Source organism: Anser anser (assembly GCF_964211835.1).
Source record: "Anser anser genome assembly, contig: HAP1_SCAFFOLD_34, whole genome shotgun sequence".
Classification (NCBI taxonomy): Eukaryota; Metazoa; Chordata; class Aves; order Anseriformes; family Anatidae; genus Anser; species Anser anser.
In genome coordinates this window covers 2,268,782-2,289,701 of record NW_028154129.1, presented here as the reverse complement: position 1 = coordinate 2,289,701, position 20,920 = coordinate 2,268,782, and the positions used below count along the sequence as shown (strand labels likewise).

At 69.4% G+C, this 20,920-nt stretch overlaps 1 protein-coding gene across 1 annotated transcript in view; it reads left to right on the top strand.

Annotated features, from left to right (window-relative positions):
• Nucleotides 1-299: 299 nt before the first annotated feature.
• Nucleotides 300-20,920, top strand: part of RYR1 (ryanodine receptor 1) — a gene marked incomplete at both ends in the record, with an annotated part of 41,092 nt that continues 20,471 nt past the window's right edge. The window contains 26 exon segments of the mRNA XM_083853066.1: nucleotides 300-458; nucleotides 1,171-1,275; nucleotides 2,314-2,388; nucleotides 3,311-3,389; nucleotides 4,219-4,331; nucleotides 5,720-5,813; nucleotides 5,904-5,997; nucleotides 6,092-6,169; nucleotides 7,502-7,658; nucleotides 8,396-8,560; nucleotides 9,498-9,619; nucleotides 10,141-10,327; nucleotides 11,259-11,394; nucleotides 11,940-12,035; nucleotides 12,366-12,484; nucleotides 13,156-13,289; nucleotides 14,202-14,383; nucleotides 14,386-14,442; nucleotides 15,482-15,674; nucleotides 17,225-17,441; nucleotides 18,155-18,259; nucleotides 18,349-18,452; nucleotides 18,536-18,619; nucleotides 19,093-19,252; nucleotides 19,976-20,123; nucleotides 20,535-20,740. Of these exon segments, the coding sequence (XP_083709192.1) occupies nucleotides 300-458; nucleotides 1,171-1,275; nucleotides 2,314-2,388; nucleotides 3,311-3,389; nucleotides 4,219-4,331; nucleotides 5,720-5,813; nucleotides 5,904-5,997; nucleotides 6,092-6,169; nucleotides 7,502-7,658; nucleotides 8,396-8,560; nucleotides 9,498-9,619; nucleotides 10,141-10,327; nucleotides 11,259-11,394; nucleotides 11,940-12,035; nucleotides 12,366-12,484; nucleotides 13,156-13,289; nucleotides 14,202-14,383; nucleotides 14,386-14,442; nucleotides 15,482-15,674; nucleotides 17,225-17,441; nucleotides 18,155-18,259; nucleotides 18,349-18,452; nucleotides 18,536-18,619; nucleotides 19,093-19,252; nucleotides 19,976-20,123; nucleotides 20,535-20,740 (3,369 nt within the window).

Here is a 20,920-nt window from a genome sequence, read left to right as displayed (position 1 = left end):
TCTCCCTTTGGGGGGTCCCAATTTGGGGTCTCTCCCCTTGGGGTCCCATTTTGGGGTCTCTCCCTTTGGGGTCTGTCCCTTTGGGGACCCAATTTGGGGTCTCTCCCCTTGGGGTCTCTCCCCTTGGGGTCCCATTTTGGGGTCTCTCCCTTTGGGGTCTCTCCCTTTGGGGTCTCTCCCTTTGGGGTCCCACCCTGGGGTCTCTCCCTTTGGGGTCTCTCCCTTTGGGGTCCCATTTTGGGGTCTCTCCCTTTGGGGGGGTCTCTCCCTCTGGGGCCTCTCCCTGGGGGTGCCCCTGATGTTTCGGGGTGCCCGTGACGTGTCGGGGCGCCCCGCAGGAGGACGAGGTGGTGCTGCAGTGCACCAGCGCCCTGCCCGCCGAGCAGCTCAAGCTGTGCCTGGCCGCCGAGGGCTTCGGCAACCGCCTCTGCTTCCTCGAGCCCACCTCCAACGCCCAGGTGGGGGCCGGGACCCGGGGGGCGCAGGGACCCCGTAAGGGGCGCGGGGACCCCATAAGGGGTGCGGGGATGCAGGGACCCCGGGGGGGGCGCACGGGAACCCCAGGAGGGGGCGTGGGGACTCCTGGGGGGCTTGGGGTTGTGGGGACCCCGGGGGGGGGTGTTGGGACCCCACGGGGACCCCTGGGGGGCGCAGGGACCCGGGGGGGGTTGTGGGGACATGGGGACCCCCCCCCCAGGCATTGGGACTTGGGGACCCCATAAGGGGTGTGGGGGTGTGGGGACCCCTGGGGGGCAGGGGGATTTGGGGACCCCATGCGGGGTGTGGGGGTGTGGGGACCCCACGGGGGGGCCTGGGGACATGGGGACCCCAGGGGAGTTGGGGACCTCTGGGGGGGGCATGGGGACATGGGGACCCCCAGGGGGGGCACAGGGACCCCATGGGGGGTGTGGGGACATGGGGACACCCCCTAGACCTGGGCATGGGGGCACCCCAACCAGGGGACCCCCAACATCGCCTGGGGGGGGGGCACCCCGTCCCCCCAAACGTGGGGCCCCCAACATCACGGAACGGGGGGACCCCAACGTCACCGGACCGGGGCGCCCGGTACCCCCCACTGGGGGGGTGTCCCGCGGTGACCCCGTGACCCCGCGCTGACCCCGTGACCCCGCGCTGACCCCGTGCCCCCCCCGGTGCCCCCCCCCCCCCCAGAACGTGCCCCCCGACCTGGCCGTCTGCTGCTTCGTGCTGGAGCAGTCGCTGTCGGTGCGGGCGCTGCAGGAGATGCTGGCCAACAGCGCCGAGACGGGCGCCGAGGTGGGTGGGGGGCACCCGGGGGGGGGCACCCATGGGTGGGCGGGGGGGTGGTGGGGGGGGGCCCTGGGGGTCCCGGCCCCCGTGACGCCTCTCTTCTCTCTCTCCCCCCCCCCCCACGCCCTCCCCAGGGGGTCGATCTGGACAAGTGGGTAGGTGGCACCGTGGTGCTGTGACCCCCCCCCCGCCCCCCCCCCCGTCCTTCGGCCTCACCTCCGGCCTCCTCCTCCTCCTTCTCCTCCGCATGGATCCCGGGGGGGCCCCGTCTGCGCCCCCCCACCCTAAAAAACCGCCCCCCCACACTCCGATCCCGGAACCTTGAACCCCACCCCCCCTCCCCAGCCCCGTGTGGATCCCAGCTGCGGCCCCCCCCAGGGCGAGGGGCACGGGGAGCCTTGCACAAGGGGCGTGCGAAGCAGGCGTGCAAGGCACGGGGGGTTTTGCACGAGAAGCGTGCAAGGCATGGGGTGTTTTGCACAAGGGGCGCGCAGCGCACAGGGTGCCTTGCACAAGTAGCGTGCAAAGCAGGTGTGCAACGCACGGGGTGTTTTGCACAAGAAGTGTGCAACGCACAGGGCGTCTTGCACGAGGGGCGTGCAATGCACGGGGGTGTTGCACAAGAGAAGTGGGTGTGCAATGCACGGGGATTGTGCAACGCACAGGGGCGTTACACGAGAGACGTGGGCGTGCAATGCACGGGGATTGTGCAACGCACAGGGGCGTTACACAAGAGATGTGGGCGTGCAATGCACGGGGATTGTGCAACGCACAGGGGCGTTACACAAGAGACGTGGGCGTGCAATGCACAGGGGGGGTGTTGCACAAGAGACGTGGGCGTGCAATGCACCAGGGGTGTTGCACAAGAGACGTGGGCGTGCAATGCACCGGGGGCGTTGCACGAGAGGCGTGCAGCACACAGGGCACAAGCACACAGCTCTGGCACGAGGGCTGCGCAACGCACGGGGCTGTTGCACGAGGGGCGTGCAACGCACGAGGGGCGTGCCGCTGACCGTGTGCCCCCCCCCCCCCCCCCCCCCCAAGTCGTCGCAGGGCGGCGGGCACCGGACGCTGCTCTACGGCCACGCCATCCTGCTGCGGCACTCGCACAGCGGCATGGTGAGGGGGGGGCCCTATGGGGCGGGGGGGGAGCCCTATGGAGTGGGGGGGGGGGCCCTATGGGGGTCCCTATGGGGCCGGGGGGGGGCCTTATGGGGGTCCCTGTGGGGCGGCGGGGGTCCCTATGGGGGTCCCTATGGGGCAGGGGGGGGCCCTATGGGGCTGGGGGGGGCCCTATGGGGGTCCCTATGGGGCTGGGGGGGCCCTATGGCGCTGGGGGGGTCCCTATTGGGGTCCCTATGGGCTGGGGGGGGGCCTTATGGGGCTGGGGGGGGACCCTATGGAGCTGGAGGGGCCCTATGGGGCTGGGGGCGTCCCTATGGGGGTCCCTATGGGGCGGGGGGGGGGGGCTATGGGTCTGGGGGGGGTCCCTATGGGGTGGGGGGGGTCCCTATGGGGCTGGGGGGGGGGCTATGGGGCTGGGGGGGGTCCCTATGGGGTGGGGGGGGCCCTATGGGGCTGGGGGGAGCTCTTTGGAGTCGGGGAAGCTCTATGGGGCTGGGGGGGCCTATGGGGGTCCCTATGGCGCTGGGGGGGGCCCTATGGGGCTGGGGGGGGCTGTTTGGAGTCGGGGGAGCTCTTTGGGGCTGGGGGGGGCCCTATGGGGCTGGGGGGTGCTCTATGGGGCTGGGGGGTGCTCTATGGGGCTGGGGGGGGCTCTATGGGGTCAGGGGAGCTCTATGAGGCTAGGAGTGGTCTATGGGGCTGGGGGGGCTGTATGGGGTGGGAGGGGGGGGGCCTTTGGGGGGCCCTATGGGGTAAGGGGGGGCTCTATGGGGCCGGGGAGGGGTGTCTATGGGCTCGGGGGGGGCTATGGGGTAAGGGGGGTCTCTATGGGGCCAGGGGGCTCTATAGGGCCGGGGGGAGGGGGGGGTCCCTATGGGGCCGGGGGGGCCGCCCCCTGACCCCGTGCCCCCCCCAGTACCTGAGCTGCCTGACCACGTCGCGCTCCGTCACCGACAAGCTGGCCTTCGACGTGGGGCTGCAGGAGGACGCCGCGGGTACGGGGCCGGGGGGGTCTGGGGGCTCCGGGGGGGGTTGGGGGGGGGTCTGGGGAGGTTAAGGGGGTCTGGGGGGGGGTTGGGGACTCTGGGGGGGGTTAAAGGGGTCCCTGGAGGGGTTGGTCTCTCTATTGGGGGGGGGTTAAGGGGTCTTTGTGGGGTTTGGGGGCTCTATGGGGGGGGGTTAAGGGGGTCTCTATGGGGTTTGGGTGTCCCCAGGCCCTATGGAGACATTGCGGGGGTCCCTATTTGGGGGTTTGGGGGTGTCTGTGGGGTTTGGCTCCCCCCCAGGCCCTATTTGGGGGTTTTGGGGTCTCTATATGGGGTTTTGGGGTCCCTATATGGGGTGTAGGCGTCCTTATATTGGGGTTCTGGGGGTGTCTATGGGGTTTGGCTCCCCCTGGGCCCTATATGGGGGCTGTGGGGTTCCCTATATGGAGGTTTTGGTGTCCCCCAGGCCCTATATGGGGTTTTGGGGTCTCTATATGGGGTTTTGGGGTCCCTATATGGGGTGTAGGCGTCCTTATATTGGGGTTCTGGGGGTGTCTATGGGGTTTGGCTCCCCCTGGGCCCTATATGGGGGCTGTGGGGTTCCCTATATGGGGGTTTTGGTGTCCCCCAGGCCCTATATGGGGGTTTTGGGGTCCCTATGTGGGGGTTTCGGGGGGGGTCCCATGGGGTTTGGCTCCCCCCAGGCGCTATGTGAGAGTGTCAGGGTGCCCATACAGGGGTGCTGGGGCTCCCTGCTGGGCTCGGCGTCCCCCCCCCAGGCCCTATAGGGTGCGGGTGGGGGTGTCGGCGTGCCCCCCCCCACGCCCGGTGTGCGCAGGCGAGGCGTGCTGGTGGACCATGCACCCCGCGTCCAAGCAGCGCTCGGAGGGCGAGAAGGTGCGCGTGGGCGACGACCTCATCCTGGTCAGCGTCTCCTCCGAGCGCTACCTGGTGCGTGTGCAAGGCGTGCGAGGGGCGTGCGAGGGGCGTGCGAGGGCTGGGGGCGTGCGAGGGCACGCTAGGGGCGTGCAGGGGCCAGTGGCGTGTGAGGGTTGGGGGCGTGCGAGGGGTGTGCAAGGGCAGTGCAAGGGCCAGGGGCGTGCAAGGGTTGGGGGCGTGCAAGGGGTGTGCAAGGGTCAGTGCAAGGGCCAGGGACGTGCAAAGGCTGGGGGCGTGCGAGGGGCGTGCAAGGGCAGTGCAAGGGCCAGGGGCGTGCAAGGGGTGGCGGCATGCAAGGGGTGTGCAAGGGCCAGGGGCGTGCAAGGGCTGGGGGTGTGCGAGGGGTGTGCAAGGGTCAGTGGCGTGCAAGGGGCGTGCGAGGGCTGGGGACGTGCGAGGGCACGCTAGGGGCGTGCAGGGGCCAGTGGCATGCGAGGGTTGGGGGCGTGCGAGGGGCGTGCAAGGGTCAGTGCAAGGGCCAGGGGCGTGCAAGGGCTGGCGGTGTGCAAGGGGTGTGCAAGGGTCAGTGGCGTGCAAGGGCTGAGGGTGTGCAAGGGGCGTGCAAGGGCCAGGGGCGTGCAAGGGCTGGGGGTGTGCAAGGGGCATGTGAGGGGTGTGCAAGGGCTGGCGGTGTGCAAGGGGTGTGCAAGGGTCAGTGGCGTGCGAGGGGCGTGCAAGGGCTGGGGCCGTGGTGAAAGGGGGGCGTGCAAGAGCTGCTGGGGGGGGGGGGTTCCCCCTGCGTGTGGGGTCCTGGGAGGGGGTCTCCTTGGGGGGGGGGGGGGGGTGTCCCCGGGGGGGTCTCTGGGGGTGTGGGGACCCTGGGAGGGGTCTTCGTGGGGGGGCTCCTGGGGGGGTTCCCCCTGGGGGGGGTCTCCCCGTGAATGGGGGTGTCCCTGTGGGGGGGTCTCCTTGTGGGTGGGGGGGGTCCCCTGGGGGGTTCTTGGGGGGGGTCCCCAAGGGGGTCACCCTGGGGGGGGGTCTCCTGGGGGGGGTCTGTGAATGGGGGGTCCCTGTGGGGGGGTCTCCTTGTGGGTGGGTGGGGTCCCCTGGGGGGTCCTTGGGGGGGGTCCCCTGGGGGGTCCTTAGGGGGGGGGTCCCCGAGGGGGTCACCCTGGGGGGGTCTCCTGGGGGGGTCTGTGAATGGGGGGTCCCTGTGAATGGCGGGGGTCCCTGTGGGGGGGTCCCTGTGGGGGGGTCCCTGTGGGGGGGTTTCCTTGTGGGTGGGGGGGTCCCCTGGGGGGTCCTTAGGGGGGGGGTTCCCGAGGGGGTCACCCTGGGGGGGTCTCCTGGGGGGGTCTCCTGGGGGGGTCTCCCTGTAAATTGGGTCTCCCTGTGGGGGTCCCTGGGGATTCCCCCTGGTGGGGTCTCCCCGCTGACGCCCCCCCCCGTGCCCCCCCCAGCACCTCTCGACGGCCAGCGGGGAGCTGCAGGCGGACGCCTCCTTCATGCAGACGCTGTGGAACATGAACCCCATCTGCTCGGGCTCCGAGGAAGGTGGGCGCGGGCCCAGCACCCTTGGGTGCCCCCCCCCCGCCCCGAGTGACCCCCCCCCCACCCCAAATTTATATGTGTGTCCCCCCCCAGGCTACGTGACGGGCGGCCACGTCCTGCGCCTCTTCCACGGCCACATGGACGAGTGCCTCAGCCCCTCGGCGCCGGAGCCGGGCGGCGAGCTCAGGTTTGGGGGGGGGTCCCCCAAATTTTTTGGGGGTGTGTGGGGGGTCCCTTGGGACCCTCCCGCCCACCCCCCCGACCCGTCGGTGTCCCCACAGCAGCGTGGTTAATTACGAGGGGGGGGCCGTCTGCACCCACGCGCGCTCCCTGTGGCGCCTGGAGCCGCTGCGCATCAGGTGGGGGGGGGCCCGTGGCCCCCGTGTCCCCCCCCCGTGTCCCCCCCTGTCCCCTCGGGTCCCCCCCTGCCCCCCTGTGTCCCCCTGTCCCTGGGCTGTGCACCCCACGTCCCTATCGCACACCCCTGCGTCCCTGCGCCGTGTCCCTGCGGCACGTCCCCGCGTCCCCAGGTTGTGTCCCCGTGTCCCCACAGCCCCCCGACCCCGTGTCCCCGTGTCCCCGTTGTCCCCGTGTCCCATCCCCGTGTCCCCACAGCCCCTGACCCCGTGTCCCCGTGGTCCCCGTGTCCCTTCCCCGTGTCCCCATTGTCCCCCTGACCCCGTGTCCCCGTGTCCCCATTGTCCCCGTGTCCCTTCCCCGTGTCCCCACACCCCCCTGACCCTGTGTCCCCATTGTCCCCGTATCCCTTCTCTGTGTCCCCACGTCCCCCCGTGACCCCCGATGCCCCCATGTCCCCATGACCCCCAATGTCCCCACGTCCCCCCGTGACCCCCAGTGTCCCGATGTCCCCATGACCCCCGATGTCCCCACGTCCCCCCGTGACCCCCGATGCCCCCATGTTCCCATGACCCCCAATGTCCCCACGTCCCCCCGTGACCCCCAGTGTCCCGATGTCCCCATGACCCCCGATGTCCCCACATCCCCCTGTGACCCCCAATGTCCCCCTGTCCCCCCAGCTGGAGCGGCAGCCACCTGCGCTGGGGCCAGCCAGTCTGTCCTCATGTCCCCCCATGACCCCCCGATGTCCCCATGTCCCCATGACCCCCGATGTCCCCACGTCCCCCCGTGACCCCCAGTGTCCCCCCAGCTGGAGCGGCAGCCACCTGCGCTGGGGCCAGCCGTTCTGTCTCCATGTGTCCGCATGTCTCCGTGACCCCCGATGTCCCCATGTCCCCGTGACCTCCAATGTCCCCACGTCCCCCTGTGACCCCCGATGTCCCCACGTCCCCCCATGACCCCCAATGTCCCCATGTCCCCATGACCCCCGATGCCCCCACGTCCCCCCATGACCCCCGATGTCCCCATGTCCCCGTGACCCCCGATGCCCCCACGTCCCCCCATGACCCCCGATGTCCCCATGTCCCCGTGACCCCCGATGCCCCCACGTCCCCCCATGACCCCCGATGTCCCCATGTCCCCGTGACCCCGATGCCCCCACGTCCCCCCATGACCCCCGATGTCCCCATGTCCCCGTGACCCCCGATGCCCCCACGTCCCCCCATGACCCCCGATGTCCCCATGTCCCCGTGACCCCCGATGTCCCCACGTCCCCCTGTGACCCCCGATGTCCCCATGTCCCCATGACCTCCGATGTCCCCCTGTCCCCCCAGCTGGAGCGGCAGCCACCTGCGCTGGGGCCAGCCGTTCCGCGTGCGCCATGTCACCACGGGGCGCTACCTGGCGCTGACGGAGGAGCGCGGCCTGGCCGTGGTGGAGGCGGCCGCCGCCAGCACCCGCGCCTCCGCCTTCTGCTTCCGCGCCTCCAAGGTGCGAAGGGCGCGGGGGGGGAGGGTCCCCTCCTGGGGGGGGGGTCCCGTCCTGGGGGGTGCCATCCCCGGGGGTCCCATCTTGGGGCGGTCATGGTCCTGGTGCCATTCTGGTCTCCGTCGTGGTCCCGTCCCCATCCTGTCCTGGTCCTGGTCCTCAACCGGTCCTGGTCCTCAACCTCATTCCCATCCCAGTACCCTTTAGGTCCCCATCCAGCTCCTGTCCCCATCCAGGTCCTGTCCCGGTCGCCATGGTGGATCTGTCCCTATCCTGGCCCTCAGCCCCATACCAGTCCCCATCCTGGTCCCCATCCCGGTCCCGTCCCAGTCCCCTGCAGGTCCCCATACAGCTCCCAGCATGGGTCCCAGTGGGGTCCCCATCCCCAAACCAGGTCCCGATGGGGTCGCTGTCCCCATATAGCTCCCCACAGGGGTCCCAATGGGGTCCCTGGTCCTATATGTCCCTGTCCCCTAACCTGCAGGTATCCCATGGGGTCCCTGTCCCTAATAAAGCTCCTCCCCGCGGGTCCCATTGGGGGCCCCCCCTCCCCACGTGGATCCCCACTGGGGGTCCCCCCTCCCCACACAGGTCCCCACTGGGGTCCCCCCTCCCCACACAGGACCCATTGGGGTCTACCCCCCTGTGGGTCCCTATGGGGTCCCCCCTCCCCATTTGGATCCCATTGGGGTGTCCCCCCCCCATGGGGTCCCTGCACCCTGACACCCCCCCCCCTGCAGGAGAAGCTGGAGGCGGCGGCCAAGCGGGACGTGGAGGGCATGGGCCCCCCCGAGATCAAGTACGGGGAGTCGCTGTGCTTCGTGCAGCACGCCGCCTCGGGGCTCTGGCTCACCTACGCCGCCGCCGACACCAAGGCGATGCGCCTCGGGCTGCTCAAGAGGAAGGTGGGGGCCGGGGGGGGGCGCTGGGGCATCGCTGGGGGGGATTTTGGGGGGCTCTGGGGGGCTTTGGGCGGGATTTGGGGCATCACTGGGGGGCTTTGGGGGGGATTTGGGGGGTCTCTGGGGGATTTTGGGGGGTCTCTGGGGGGCTTGGGGGGGATTTTGGGGGCTCTGGGGGGCTTTGGGCGGGATTCGGGGCCTCACTGGGGGGCTTTGGGGGGATTTGGGGGGGCTCTGGGGGGCTTTGGGGGGGGTCTCTGGGGCTCTGGGTGGGATTTGGGGCATCACTGGGGGGCTTTGGGGGGGATTTGGGGGGTCTCTGGGGGGCTTGGGGCATTGCTGGGCGGCTTTGGGGGAGTTGGGGGGGGCCTCTGGGGGGCTTTGGGGGAGTTGGGGGGGTCTCTGAGGAACTTGGGGGGGGCTTTGGAGGGGTCTCTGGGGGGTTTTGGGGGGATCTCTGGGGGGCTGGGGGGGCAGGGTACTCTTGGGAGGGGTCTTGGGGGGACTTTGGAGCATTGCTGGGGGGCTCTGGGGGTCTCTGGGGGGCTTTGGGGGGTCTCTGGGGGTTTTGGGGGGTCTCTGGGGGGCTGGGGGGGGCAGGGTGCTCTTGGGAGGGGGTCTTGGGGGGCTTTGGAGCATTGCTGGGGGGCTCTGGGGATCTTTGGGGGGTCTCTGGGGGGCTCTGGGGGGTCTCTGGGGGATCTTTGGGGGGTCTCTGGGGGCTTTGGGGGGGTCTCTGGGGGGTTTTGGGGGTCTCTGGGGGGCTGGGGGGCTTTGGGACATCACTGGGGGGGCTTTGGGGGGGTCTCACTGGGGGACCGGGGCGGATTTGGGGCATCGCTGGGGGTTTCTGGGGGGTGTCTCTGGGGGTCCGGGGGTGGGCTTTGGGGGTGTCCGGGGGTCCCACTGACCCCCCCCCTTCCCCCCCCCCCCCCCCCAGGCCATCCTGCACCAGGAGGGGCACATGGACGACGCGCTGTCCCTGTCCCGCTCCCAGCGCCAGGAGTCGCAGGCGGCCCGCATGATCTACAGCACGGCCGGGCTCTACGGGGTCTTCATCCGGTGGGCGCGGGGGGGGGGTCTGGGGGGGGGAAAGGGGGCGAGATTTGGGGGAAAAGGGGCGAGATTTGGGGGAAAAGGGGCCAAACCTGGGGGGGGAATGGGGCGAGATACGGGGGGAAAGGGGCGAGATTTGGGGGTCGAAAGGGATGCAATTCGGGGTCAGGAGGGGCTGGGGGATTTGGGGGGGGGGAAATTTGGGGAGGGATGGGGCAGGGTGTGGGGGGAAGAGGGGCAGGATTTGGGGGAAAAGGGGCCAAATCTGGGGGGGGGGAATGGGGCGAGATACGGGGGAAAAGGGGCAAGATTTGGGGAGAGGAGGGGTGAGATTTGGGGTCAGGAGGGGCGAGATTTGGGGTCAGAAGGGGCTGCAGAATTTGGGGACAAGGGGCTGCAGGATTTGGGGTCAGGAGGGGCTGTAGGATTTCGGGTCAGAAGAGACAAAATTTGGGGTAGGAGAGGCGCAATGGGTTTTTTTCCTGTGTCTGACCCCCCCGTGTGTGTCCCCCCCCCCCCGCCCCCAGGGGCCTGGACAGCCTGAGCGGGAAGGGCCGGGGGGGGGCCCCGGGGGCGCTGCCGATCGGGGCGGTGATCCTGAGCCTGCGGGACCTCATCGGGTACTTCGAGCACCCCCCGGCCGAGCTGCGGCACGAGGAGCGCCAGAGCCGCCTGCGCGCCCTGCGCAGCCGCCAGAACCTCTTCCAGGAGGAGGTGGGGGCGCAGGGGGTCCCTGGGGGGCTTTGGGGGTGGTTGGGGGGCACAGGGGTCTTGGGGGGGGCTTTGGGGGGTTCCTGAGGGGCTTTGGGGGTGTCTGGGGGGCACAGGGGGCTTTGGGGGGGGCTTTGGGGGTCCCTGGGGGGCTTTTTGGGGTCTCTGGGGGCTTCTGGGGGGCTTTGGGGGGTCCCTGGGGGGGCTTTGGGGGTGTTTGGGGTGCAGAGGGGGCTTTGGGGGGGGGGCTTTGGGGGGTCCCTGGGGGGCTTTGGGGGGTTCCTGGGGGGCTTTGGGGGTGTTTGGGGGGTTCCTGAGGGGCTTTGGGGGTGTTTGGGGGGCACAGGGGGCTTGGGGGAGGGCTTTTTGGGGTCCCTGGGGGGGCTTCTGGGGGGCTTTGGGGGGTCCCTGGGGGGCTTTGGGGGGTTCCTGGGGGGCTTTTAGGGGTTCCTGGGGGGCTTCGGGGGGTGGCTGAGGAGCTTTTTGGGGTCCCTGGGGAGCTTTTGGGGGTCCCTGGGGGGCTTTGGGGGGGGGGGGGGCTTCGGGGTGCCTTGGTGGCTTTCTGGGGGCTTTGGGGGCTGTTGGGGGTCCCTGGGGGGCTATTGGGGGTCCCTGGGGGGCTTTGGGGGGGTCCCTGGGGGGCTTTTGGGGGGCACAGAGGGCTTTTAGGGGGCTTTTGGGGGGTCCCTGGGGGGGGGCTTTTGGGGTGCTTGCGGGGTCGTGGGGACGCTGATAGGGGTGCGGGGTTATAGGGGATGCTCGTGGGGGTGCTTATAGGGCCGGGGGACACTTGTACGGCCGTGGGGATGCTTATAGGGCCGGGGGATGCAGGGTTATAGGGGATGCTCGTGGGGGTGCTTGTAGGGCCGGGGGACACTCGTACGGCCGCGGGGGTGCTGTAGGGCCGGGGGGCCGCTCACGGGGCCGCTCGCAGGGCATGATCCGGCTGGTGCTGACGTGCATCGACCGGCTGAGCGAGTACAGCACGGCCGCGCACTTCGCCGAGCTGGCCGGGGACGAGGCCGCGGCCTCCTGGAAGGAGATCGTCAACCTGCTCTATGAGCTGCTGGGTGGGCGGCGGGGGGCGGGGGGGGGGGGTATTGGGGGGCAGGGGGGGCGTGGGGGGGGGTGGGAGGTGGGGGTGGGGGGGTGTGGGGGGGGATGTGGGGGGGTATTGGGGGGCGTGGGGGGCGTGGGGGGGTGGGAGATGGGGGTGGGGGGTCGTGGTGGGGTGTGGGGGGGATCTGGGGGGTATTGGGGGGCGTGGGGGAGGGTATGGGGGGGTTGTGGGGGGCACCTGGGGGGGTATGAGGGGTGGGGGTGGGGTACAGCGGGGGGGTATGGGGGGGGTATTGGGGGGCGTGGGGGAGTATGGGAGGGTCGTGGGGGGGATGTGGGAGGGCATTGGGGGGTGTGTGGGGGGGTTGTGGGGGGCACCTGGGGGGGTATGAAGGGGGGTTGTAGGGGATGTGGGGGGGGGGGGGTCTTGGGGGGGGGTCATGGGGGATATGGGGGTTGTGGGGGGGGTATGGGGGGGTCGTGGGGGGCACCTGGGGGGTGCAGGGGGGCAGCGTGGGGTGCCCCGGGGGGGCTCTGACCCTTGTCCCCCCCCCAGCCTCGCTGATCCGGGGGAACCGCTCCAACTGCGCCCTGTTCTCCACCAACCTGGACTGGCTGGTCAGCAAGCTGGACCGCCTCGAGGCCTCCTCGGGTGCGTGGGACCCCCCGGTACAGGGCCGGGACCCCCCAAGGGGCTGGGACCCCCCCAAAAGGGGCCGTGGACCCCCCTATAGGGCCAGGGACCCCCTTATAGGGCCAGGGACCCCCTTATAGGGCCAGGCACCCCCTTATAGGGCCACAGACCCTTGCATGGGGGTGGAGATCAATGGGGTTGAGGGCCCTCCCTGTGGGGCTGGGGACCCCCGTGTGGGGCTGGGGGCCTCCCTATGGGGTCGGGGGCCCCCGTTTGGGGCCGGGCACCTCCTTACGGGGCCGGGACCCCCCCCCGTGCGGGGCTGAGGACCCCCTGGGGGCCCCGCAGGCATCCTGGAGGTGCTGTACTGCGTGCTGATCGAGAGCCCCGAGGTGCTCAACATCATCCAGGAGAACCACATCAAGTCCATCATCTCCCTGCTCGACAAGCACGGCCGCAACCACAAGGTCGGGCAGCGCGCGCGTGCAAGCCCCGCCCCCCCCCCCACCCCCCCACCATGCGTGTGCAAGGCCACGCGCGTGCACGGAGGCCACGCGCGTGCACGGAGGCCACACGCGTGCATGGAGGCCACGCGTGTACACAGAGGCCACACGAAGGCCACGCATGTGCACGGAGGCCACGCGTGTGCACGGAGGCCACACGCATGCACGGAGGTCATGCACGTGCACGGAGGCCACGTGTCTGCATGGAGGCCACGCGTGTGCACGGAGGCCACGCGTGTGCACGGAGGCCACGCGTGTGCATGGAGGCCACGCTTGTGTACGGAGGCCACATGTGTGCACAGAGGCCACACACGTGCACGGAGGCCACGCATGTGCACGGAGGCCACGCGCATGCACGGAGGTCACGCGCGTGCACGGAGGCCACGCATGTGCACGGAGGCCACACGTGTGCACGGAGGCCACACATGTGCATGGAGGCCACACGGAGGCCACGCATGTGCACGGAGGCCACGCACATGTGCACGGAGGCCACGCGTGTGCACGGAGGCCACGCGTGCACGCAAGGTCGCGCTCATGCAAGGTCACACGCGTGCACGCACGAGATTACACGCGATCGTGCAAGGTCACCCGCGACTGTGCGCGGTCACACGCGTGTGCAAACCCCCCCCCGGCAGGTGCTGGACGTGCTGTGCTCGCTGTGCGTGTGCAACGCGGTGGCCGTGCGCTCCAACCAGAACCTCATCACCGAGAACCTGCTGCCCCGGCGCGACCTGCTGCTGCAGACCGGGCTGGTCAACTACGTCACCAGGTGGGGGGGGGTCCTGGGGGGGTCTTGGGGGGTCCTGGGGGTCCTGGAGGGGGTCTTGGGGGGGTTTGGGGGGTCCTGGAGGGGGTCTTGGGGGGGTTTGGGGGGTCCTGGGGAGGTTCTTAGGGGTTTGGGGGGTCCTGGGGAGGTTCTTAGGGGTCCTGGGGGTCCTGGAGGGGGCATGGGGGGTCCTGGGGGACTTCTGGGGGGTCTTGGGGGGTCCTGGAGAGGGTCTTAGGGGGGTTTGGGGGGTCCTGGGGAGGTTCTTAGGGGTCCTGGGGGTCCTGGAGGGGGCATGGGGGAGTTTTGGGGGGGGGTTCGGAGGTCTTAGAGGGGTTCCTGGGGGTTCTGGAGGGCTCTTGAGGGTCCTGAGTGAGTTCCCTGGGGGTTCTGGGGGTTCTAAGGGGGTCTTGGGGGTCCTGAGTGGGTTCCCTGGGGGTCCTGGGGGTTCTGGAGGGGGTCTTGGGGGGGGGGGTTTGGGGTGTCCTGGAGGGGGCTTGGGGGAGTTCTGGGGGGTCCAGGGGGTGTCCTAGGGGTTCCGGGAGGTTTGGAGGGTTCCTGGGGTCCTGGAGGGGTTCTGGGGGGTCCTGGGGGGGGATTCATGGGGCCTTGGGAGGGTTCTGGGGGCCTTGGGGGGGGTCTTGGGGGTCTTGGAGAAGTCCTGGGACATCCTGGAGCATCTCGGGGTGTTCCTGGGGGGGGTCACGGGGGGGTCTTGGGCTGTTCCCGGGGGTCTCAGGGCACTCCCGGGGGTCTTGGGGGAGTCCAGGAGCACCCTGAGGAACTCCGGGTGGTCTTGGGGTGTTCCTGAGGAGCTCAGGGGGGGGGCCCTTGGGGTGCTCCTGGGGGTCTCGGGGTGCCGCTGGGGTCTCGGGGTGGCCCCCCCCCCCCCCCGCGCTCACCCCCTCCCCGCAGCGTGCGCCCCAACATCTTCCTGGGCACGCACGAGGGCTCGACGCAGTACCCGCGCTGGTACTTCGAGGTGCTGGTGGAGCACGTGCAGCCCTTCGCCACGGCCCGGGCCACCCACCTGCGCGTCGGCTGGGCCATGGCCGAGGGCTACAGCCCCTACCCGGGGGGCGGCGAGGGCTGGGGGGCAACGGCGCCGGCAACGACCTCTACTCCTTCGCCTTTGACGGCCTCCACCTCTGGGCAGGTACCCGGCCTCCTCCTCCTCCTCCATCCTCATCGTCATCCCTGTTGCCCTCGTCTTCAGCCTCTGTCCTTGTCCTCCTTCGTCCTTGCCTTCCTCCTCCTCCGTCCTTGTTTTCCTCCTCTACTCTCGTTCTCCATCCTCGTTGTCCTCCATCCTCATCGTCTTTGTCCTCCATCCTTATCTTCATCCTCCGTCCTCATCCTCCATCCTCATCTTCCTCCTCCGTCCTTATCTTCCTTCTCTGTCCTCCGTCCTCGTCTTTCTCCTTTGTCCTCCATCCTCCTCCATGCTCTACCTCCATCCTCGTCCTCCTCCGTCTTCGTCCTCTGTCCTCCATCCTCCTTCTCCATCCTCCGTCTTCCTCATCCTCCTCCTCCATCCTCCATCCTCATCTCCATCCTCCTCATCTTCATCCTCCGTCCACCTTGTCTTCATCCTCTGTCCTCCGTCCTCCTCCTCCGTGCTCTACCTCCGTCCTCCTCCGTCTTCGTCCTCTGTCCTCCATCCTCTTTCACATTGTCCTCCTCCGTCCTCCTCTTTTGTCCTCCATCCTCCATCTTCCTTGTCCTCACCTCCATCCTCCTCATCTTCGCCCTCTGTCGTCCTGTCCTCTGCCCACCTTGTCTTCATCCTCTGTCCTCCATCCTCCTCCGTGCTCTACCTCTGTCCTCCTCCGTCTTCGTCCTCTGTCCTCCGTCCTCCGTCACTTTGTCCTCCTCCGTCCTCCTCTTTTGTCCTCCATCCTCCATCTTCCTTGTCCTCACCTCCATCCTCCTCATCTTCATCCTCCGTCCACCTTGTCTTCATCCTCTGTCCTCCGTCCTCCTCCTCCGTGCTCTACCTCTGTCCTCCTCCGTCTTCGTCCTCCGTCCTCCATCCTCCTTCGCATTGTCCTCCGTCATCCTCCTCCTTCATCCTCCATCCTCCTCCTTCGTCCTCGTCTTCCTCCTCGTCCTCCTCCTCCTTTGTCCCCCGTATTTTTTCTTCACCCTCCCCTTTTCCCTCGCCCCCCTCTCATCTTTCTGCCCTCCCCCCCCAGGCGGGGTGGCGCGCGCGGTGGCGTCCCCGCAGCAGCACGCGCTGGCGGCGGGGGACGTGGTGAGCTGCTGCCTGGACCTGGGGGTGCCCAGCATCTCCTTCCGCCTCAACGGCTGCCCCGTGCAGGGCATGTTCGAGAACTTCAACCTCGACGCCCTCTTCTTCCCCGTCGTCAGCTTCTCCGCCGGCGTCAAGTGAGGGGCCGGGGGGGTGGGGGGGGGCTGCTGGGGGGCAGTGGGGGTGATGTGGGGCTGGGGGGGGGGGCTGGGGCTGGGGTGTTGGGGGTGCTGTGGGGCTGGGGGTGCTGCGTGGGGGTGATGTGGGGCTGGGGACGATGCATGGGGGCTGCTATGGGGCCAGGGATGCTTTATAAGGGCTGCTGTGGGGCTGGGGATGCCTCGTGGGGGCTGCTATGGGGCTAAGGATGCATAGGGGATGCTATGGGGCAGCTATGGGGCTGGGGATGATGTATAGGGGCTGCTGTGGGGCTAAGGATGCTGCATAGGGGCTGCTATGGGGCTGGGGATGCCTCATGGGGGCTGCTATGGGGCTAAGGATGCATAGGGGATGCTATGGGGCAGCTATGGGGCTGGGGATGCTGCATAGGGGATGCTATGGGGCTAAGGATGCGTAGGGGCTGCTATGGGGCTGCTGTGGGGCTGGGGATGCTTTATAAGGGCTGCTGTGGGGCTGGGGGTGCTGCATAGGGGATGCTATGGGGCTGGGGGTGGTGCATGGGGGTGATCTGGGGCTGGGGATGATGCATGGGGGCTGCTATGGGGCCAGGGATGCTTTATAAGGGCTGCTATGGGGCTGGGGATGCCTCGTGGGGGCTGCTATGGGGCTAAGGATGCATAGGGGATGCTATGGGGCAGCTATGGGGCTGGGGATGCTGCATAGGGGATGCTATGGGGCTAAGGATGCGTAGGGGCTGCTATGGGGCTGCTGTGGGGCTGGGGATGCTTTATAAGGGCTGCTATGGGGCTGGGGATGCCTCGTGGGGGCTGCTATGGGGCTAAGGATGCATAGGGGCTGCTATGGGGCTGCTGTGGGGCTGGGGGTGCTGCATAGGGCTGCTATGGGGCTGGGGATGCCTCGTGGGGGCTGCTATGGGGCCGCTGTGGGGCTGGGGATGCTTTATAAGGGATGCTATGGGGCTGGGGGTGCTGCATAGGGGATGCTATGGGGCTGGGGGTGGTGCATGGGGGTGGTGTGGGGCTGGGGATGACGCATGGGGGCTGCTATGGGGCCAGGGATGCTTTATAAGGGCTGCTGTGGGGCTGGGGGTGCTGCATAGGGGCTGCTATGGGGCTGGGGATGCCTCGTGGGGGCTGCTATGGGGCCGCTGTGGGGCTGGGGATGCTTTATAAGGGATGCTATGGGGCTGGGGGTGCTGCATAGGGGATGCTATGGGGCTGGGGGTGGTGCATGGGGGTGGTGTGGGGCTGGGGGTGGTGCATGGGGGTGGTGTGGGGCTGGGGATGATGCATGGGGGCTGCTATGGGGCCAGGGATGCTTTATAAGGGCTGCTGTGGGGCTGGGGGTGTCACACTGGGGCTGTTTAATCCTTGGGGGGGGGTCCCATGGGACCACACTGGGGGGCGTCCGATGCCTTTGCTGCTGGTGGGGGGCTTTGGGCAAACGCCCCTGGTTCCGGGGGGGGTGGGGGGTCACCCCACGGGGGTCCCACAGGGGGGCCGCGACCCCCACCCCATTCCTTTCTCCACCCCATTGCCTCGTCCAGGCTGCGGTTCCTGCTGGGGGGCCGCCACGGGGACTTCCAGTTCCTGCCCCCCCCCGGGTACTCGCCCTGCGCCGAGGCGCTGCTGCCCCGCGAGCGCCTGCGCCTGGAGCCCATCAAGGCCTACGGGGGGCAGGGGCCCGGCGCCCGCTGCCTGCTGGGGCCCACCCAGGCCCTGCCCCACACCGCCTTCACCCCCTGCCCCGTCGACACCATGCAGGTGGGGGGCCGGGGGCGGCGGGGGGGGGGAGGGGAAATGGGGTTGGGGGGCTAGGGAGGTAGCTGGGGGGGGGCTTGGGGATGGGTTTCGGGGGCTGGGGGAATGGGGGAAATGGGGCTGGGGTTGGGGGGCTTGGGGGGGGGAATGGGGGAAATGGGAATGGGGTTTGGAGCTGGGGGGCTTGGGGATGCTCAGGGGAGGGGGTTGGGTGGGGGGGAATGGGGTTGGGGGGCTTGGGGAGGGGGTTTTGGGGGCTGGGGGGCTTGGGGATGCTCAGGGGATGGGGTTGGGTGGGGGGGGAATGGAGTTGGGGGGCTTGGTGAGGGGGGAATGGGGGAAATGGGGATGGGGTCTGGGGTCTGGGGGACTTGGGGATGCTCAGGGGATGGGGTTGGGTGGGGGGGGAATGGGGTTTGAGGGGCTTGGGGATGCGGTTTGGGGGCTGGGGGTCTTGGGGATGCTCAGGGGATGGGGTTGGGTGGGGGGGGAATGGGGTTGGGGGGCTTGGGGAGGGGGGAATGGGGGAAATGGGGAAATGGGGATGGGGTCTGGGGTCTGGGGGGCTTCAGGAGGGGGTTGGGGGGCTTGGGGACGCTCAGGGGACGGGGTTGGGTGGGGGGAATGGAGTTGGGGGGGGAGAAGGGAGGGGATTTTGTCATTGTCCCTCCCCTGGGTGTTTTTGGGGTCCCCACGGCCGTTGCCCCCCCCCCAAGATCGTGCTGCCCCCCCACCTGGAGCGCATCCGCGAGAAGCTGGCCGAGAACATCCACGAGCTGTGGGCCCTGACCCGCATCGAGCAGGGCTGGACCTACGGCCCCGTGAGTGCCCCCAAAACCCCCCCCCACGCCCCCCCGCAGCACCCCCCAGGCTCCTGCTGAGCCCCCCCCCCCCCCGGTGCCCCCCCCAGGTCCGCGACGACAACCAGCGCCTGCACCCCTGCCTGCTCGACTTCCACAGCCTGCCCGAGCCCGAGCGCAACTACAACCTGCAGATGTCCGGCGAGACCCTCAAGTGAGGGGGGTCCGGGGACTGGGGGGGGCCGGGGCTGAGGTTTGGGGTCCCCCCCCCACCACTTGTGTCCCCCCCCTCCCCAGGACGCTGCTGGCGCTGGGCTGCCACGTGGGCATGGCGGACGAGAAGGCGGAGGAGAACCTCAGGAAGATCAAGCTGCCCAAGACGTAGGGCCGCGGGGGGGGGGGGGGGTCTCCAAATGGGGGGGGCCTTTAGGGGGTCTTTGATTGGGGGGGGGACCCCTTTGGGGTATGGGTTTGGGGGGGGGGTCCTTTAGGGGTCTTCGATTAGGGGGGAACCCATTTGGGGTATGGGTTTGGGGGGTTCTTGGGGGGGGTCTCCAAATTCGGGGGGGTCCCCATTTGGGTTTCCATTTTGGGGTGTCCTTAGTGGGGTCTCATTTTGGGGGGTCCCCATTTGGGGGTCTCCAACCGGGGGGGTCCCACTTGGGTTCCCAATCTGGGGGCGTTCCCCAGCAGGGTCTCCAACTGGGAGGGGGGGTCCCTATTTAGGGTCAAATCTCGGGGTGTCCCTTTGGGAGTCCCCAACTTGGGGGGGGGTCCCCATCCCAGCCCCCCGCTGGGAGGGGGGTGTCCCCGGGTGGGGTGGGGGTCTCCTAGCCGTGCCCCCCCCCCCCCAGGTACGTGATGTCCAACGGGTACAAGCCGGCGCCGCTGGACCTGGCGCACGTGCGGCTGACGCCGGCGCAGCTGACGCTCGTCGACCGCCTGGCCGAGAACGCGCACAACGTGTGGGCGCGCGACCGCGTGCAGCAGGGCTGGACCTACAGCATCGTGCAGGTGGGGGCCCCCCCGCACCCCCCCCAGCCCCCAGCCCCGGAGCTGCGTCCCCTGGCATCCCCCCGGCGTCCCCCCGGTGTCCCCCGGTGTCCCCTGGTGTCCCCGTCTCGCCGTGCGCACGGCGGCGGCGTCCCCAATTTCCCCGGCGTCCCTGTGCCCGTGGTGCATCCCCACCCCCCCGTGTCCTCGACCTCCCCGGTGTCCCCTTGTCCCCCATGTCCCCATGTCCCCGGTGGTGGTGTCCCGGGTCCCTTTCCCCGTGGAAGCGGTGTCCCCGGTGTCCCCATGCTCACCGCATCCCTGGCACTACGGTGGCGATGTCCCCATAGCCCCGTGTCCCCATTCCTCTAGCAGTGGTGTCCCCATGTCCTGGTGTCCCCATACCCCTGGTAGTGGTGTCCCCATGTCCCCATACCCACAGCAGCGGTGTCCCCATGTCCCCATGTCCTGGTGTCCCCATACCCACAGCAGCGGTGTCCCTGCGTCCCTATGTCCCCGTATCCCCGTGTCCCCATACCCCCGGTAGCGGTGTCCCCATGTCCCTGTACCCACAGCAGCGGTGTCCCCATACCCCTAGCCGCAGCATCCCCGCTGTCCCCGTGTCCCCACACCCACAGCAGCGGCGTCCCCGTGTCCCCACACCCACAGCAGCAGCATCCCCCACGTCCCCCTGCCCCCATACCTCGTGTCCCCGTGTCCCCACCCCCGTGCCCCCGTCCCCAGGACATCAAGAACAAGCGCAACCCGCGCCTGGTGCCCTACAACCTGCTGGACGAGCGCACCAAGAAGACGAACCGGGACAGCCTCTGCGAGGCCGTGCGCACCCTCATCGGCTACGGCTACAACATCGAGCCCCCCGACCAGGAGAGCCGTGAGCGCTGGGGGCGCTGGGGGCGCTGGGGGTGCTGGGGGAGACTGGGGGCACTGAGGGTGCTGGGGGCACCAGGGGTACTGGGGTGTACTGGGGACACTGAAGGCACTGGGGGCTGCTTGGGGGCGCTCTTTGGGGCAGGGGCAAAGAGGGTGTAGGGTGCCCCTTGGGGATGTAGGGCGCCCTTTGGGGTGCTGCTTGGGGACACTGGGGGCCATTTGGGGGCCGTTTGGGAACACTGGGTGTCCTTTGGGGACACTGGGGGCCGTTTGGGTACACTGGGTGTCCTTTGGGGACACTTGGGGCCATCTGGGGACACTGGGGGCCCTTTGGGGGCCGTTTGGGGGTGCAGAGGGTGCCGGGTGCCTTTGGGGGCCCCCCCGGGGGGTGCTGACGCCCCGTTGCCCCCAGCCGCCCAGGGGGTGCCGCGGGGGCGCCCCGACAAGATGCGCATCTTCCGGGCCGAGCGGAGCTACGCGGTGCGCAGCGGCAAGTGGTACTTCGAGTTCGAGGCCGTCACCACCGGGGAGATGCGCGTGGGCTGGGCGCGGCCCCACGTGCGCCCCGACGTCGAGCTGGGCGCCGACGAGCTCGCCTACGTCTTCAACGGGCACCGGGTGAGCCCCCTGCTGCCCCCTGTCGCGCCTTATCGCACCCCTATCGCCCCTTATTGCTCCTCTATTGCCCCCATCCCTCCTTATTCCTCCCCTATCGCCCCTTATTGCACCTCTATCGCCCCCTCTCGCCCCCCGTCACCTACTGGGGAGGGCCTAGGTGGGTGCCCCCCCCCGTCCGCA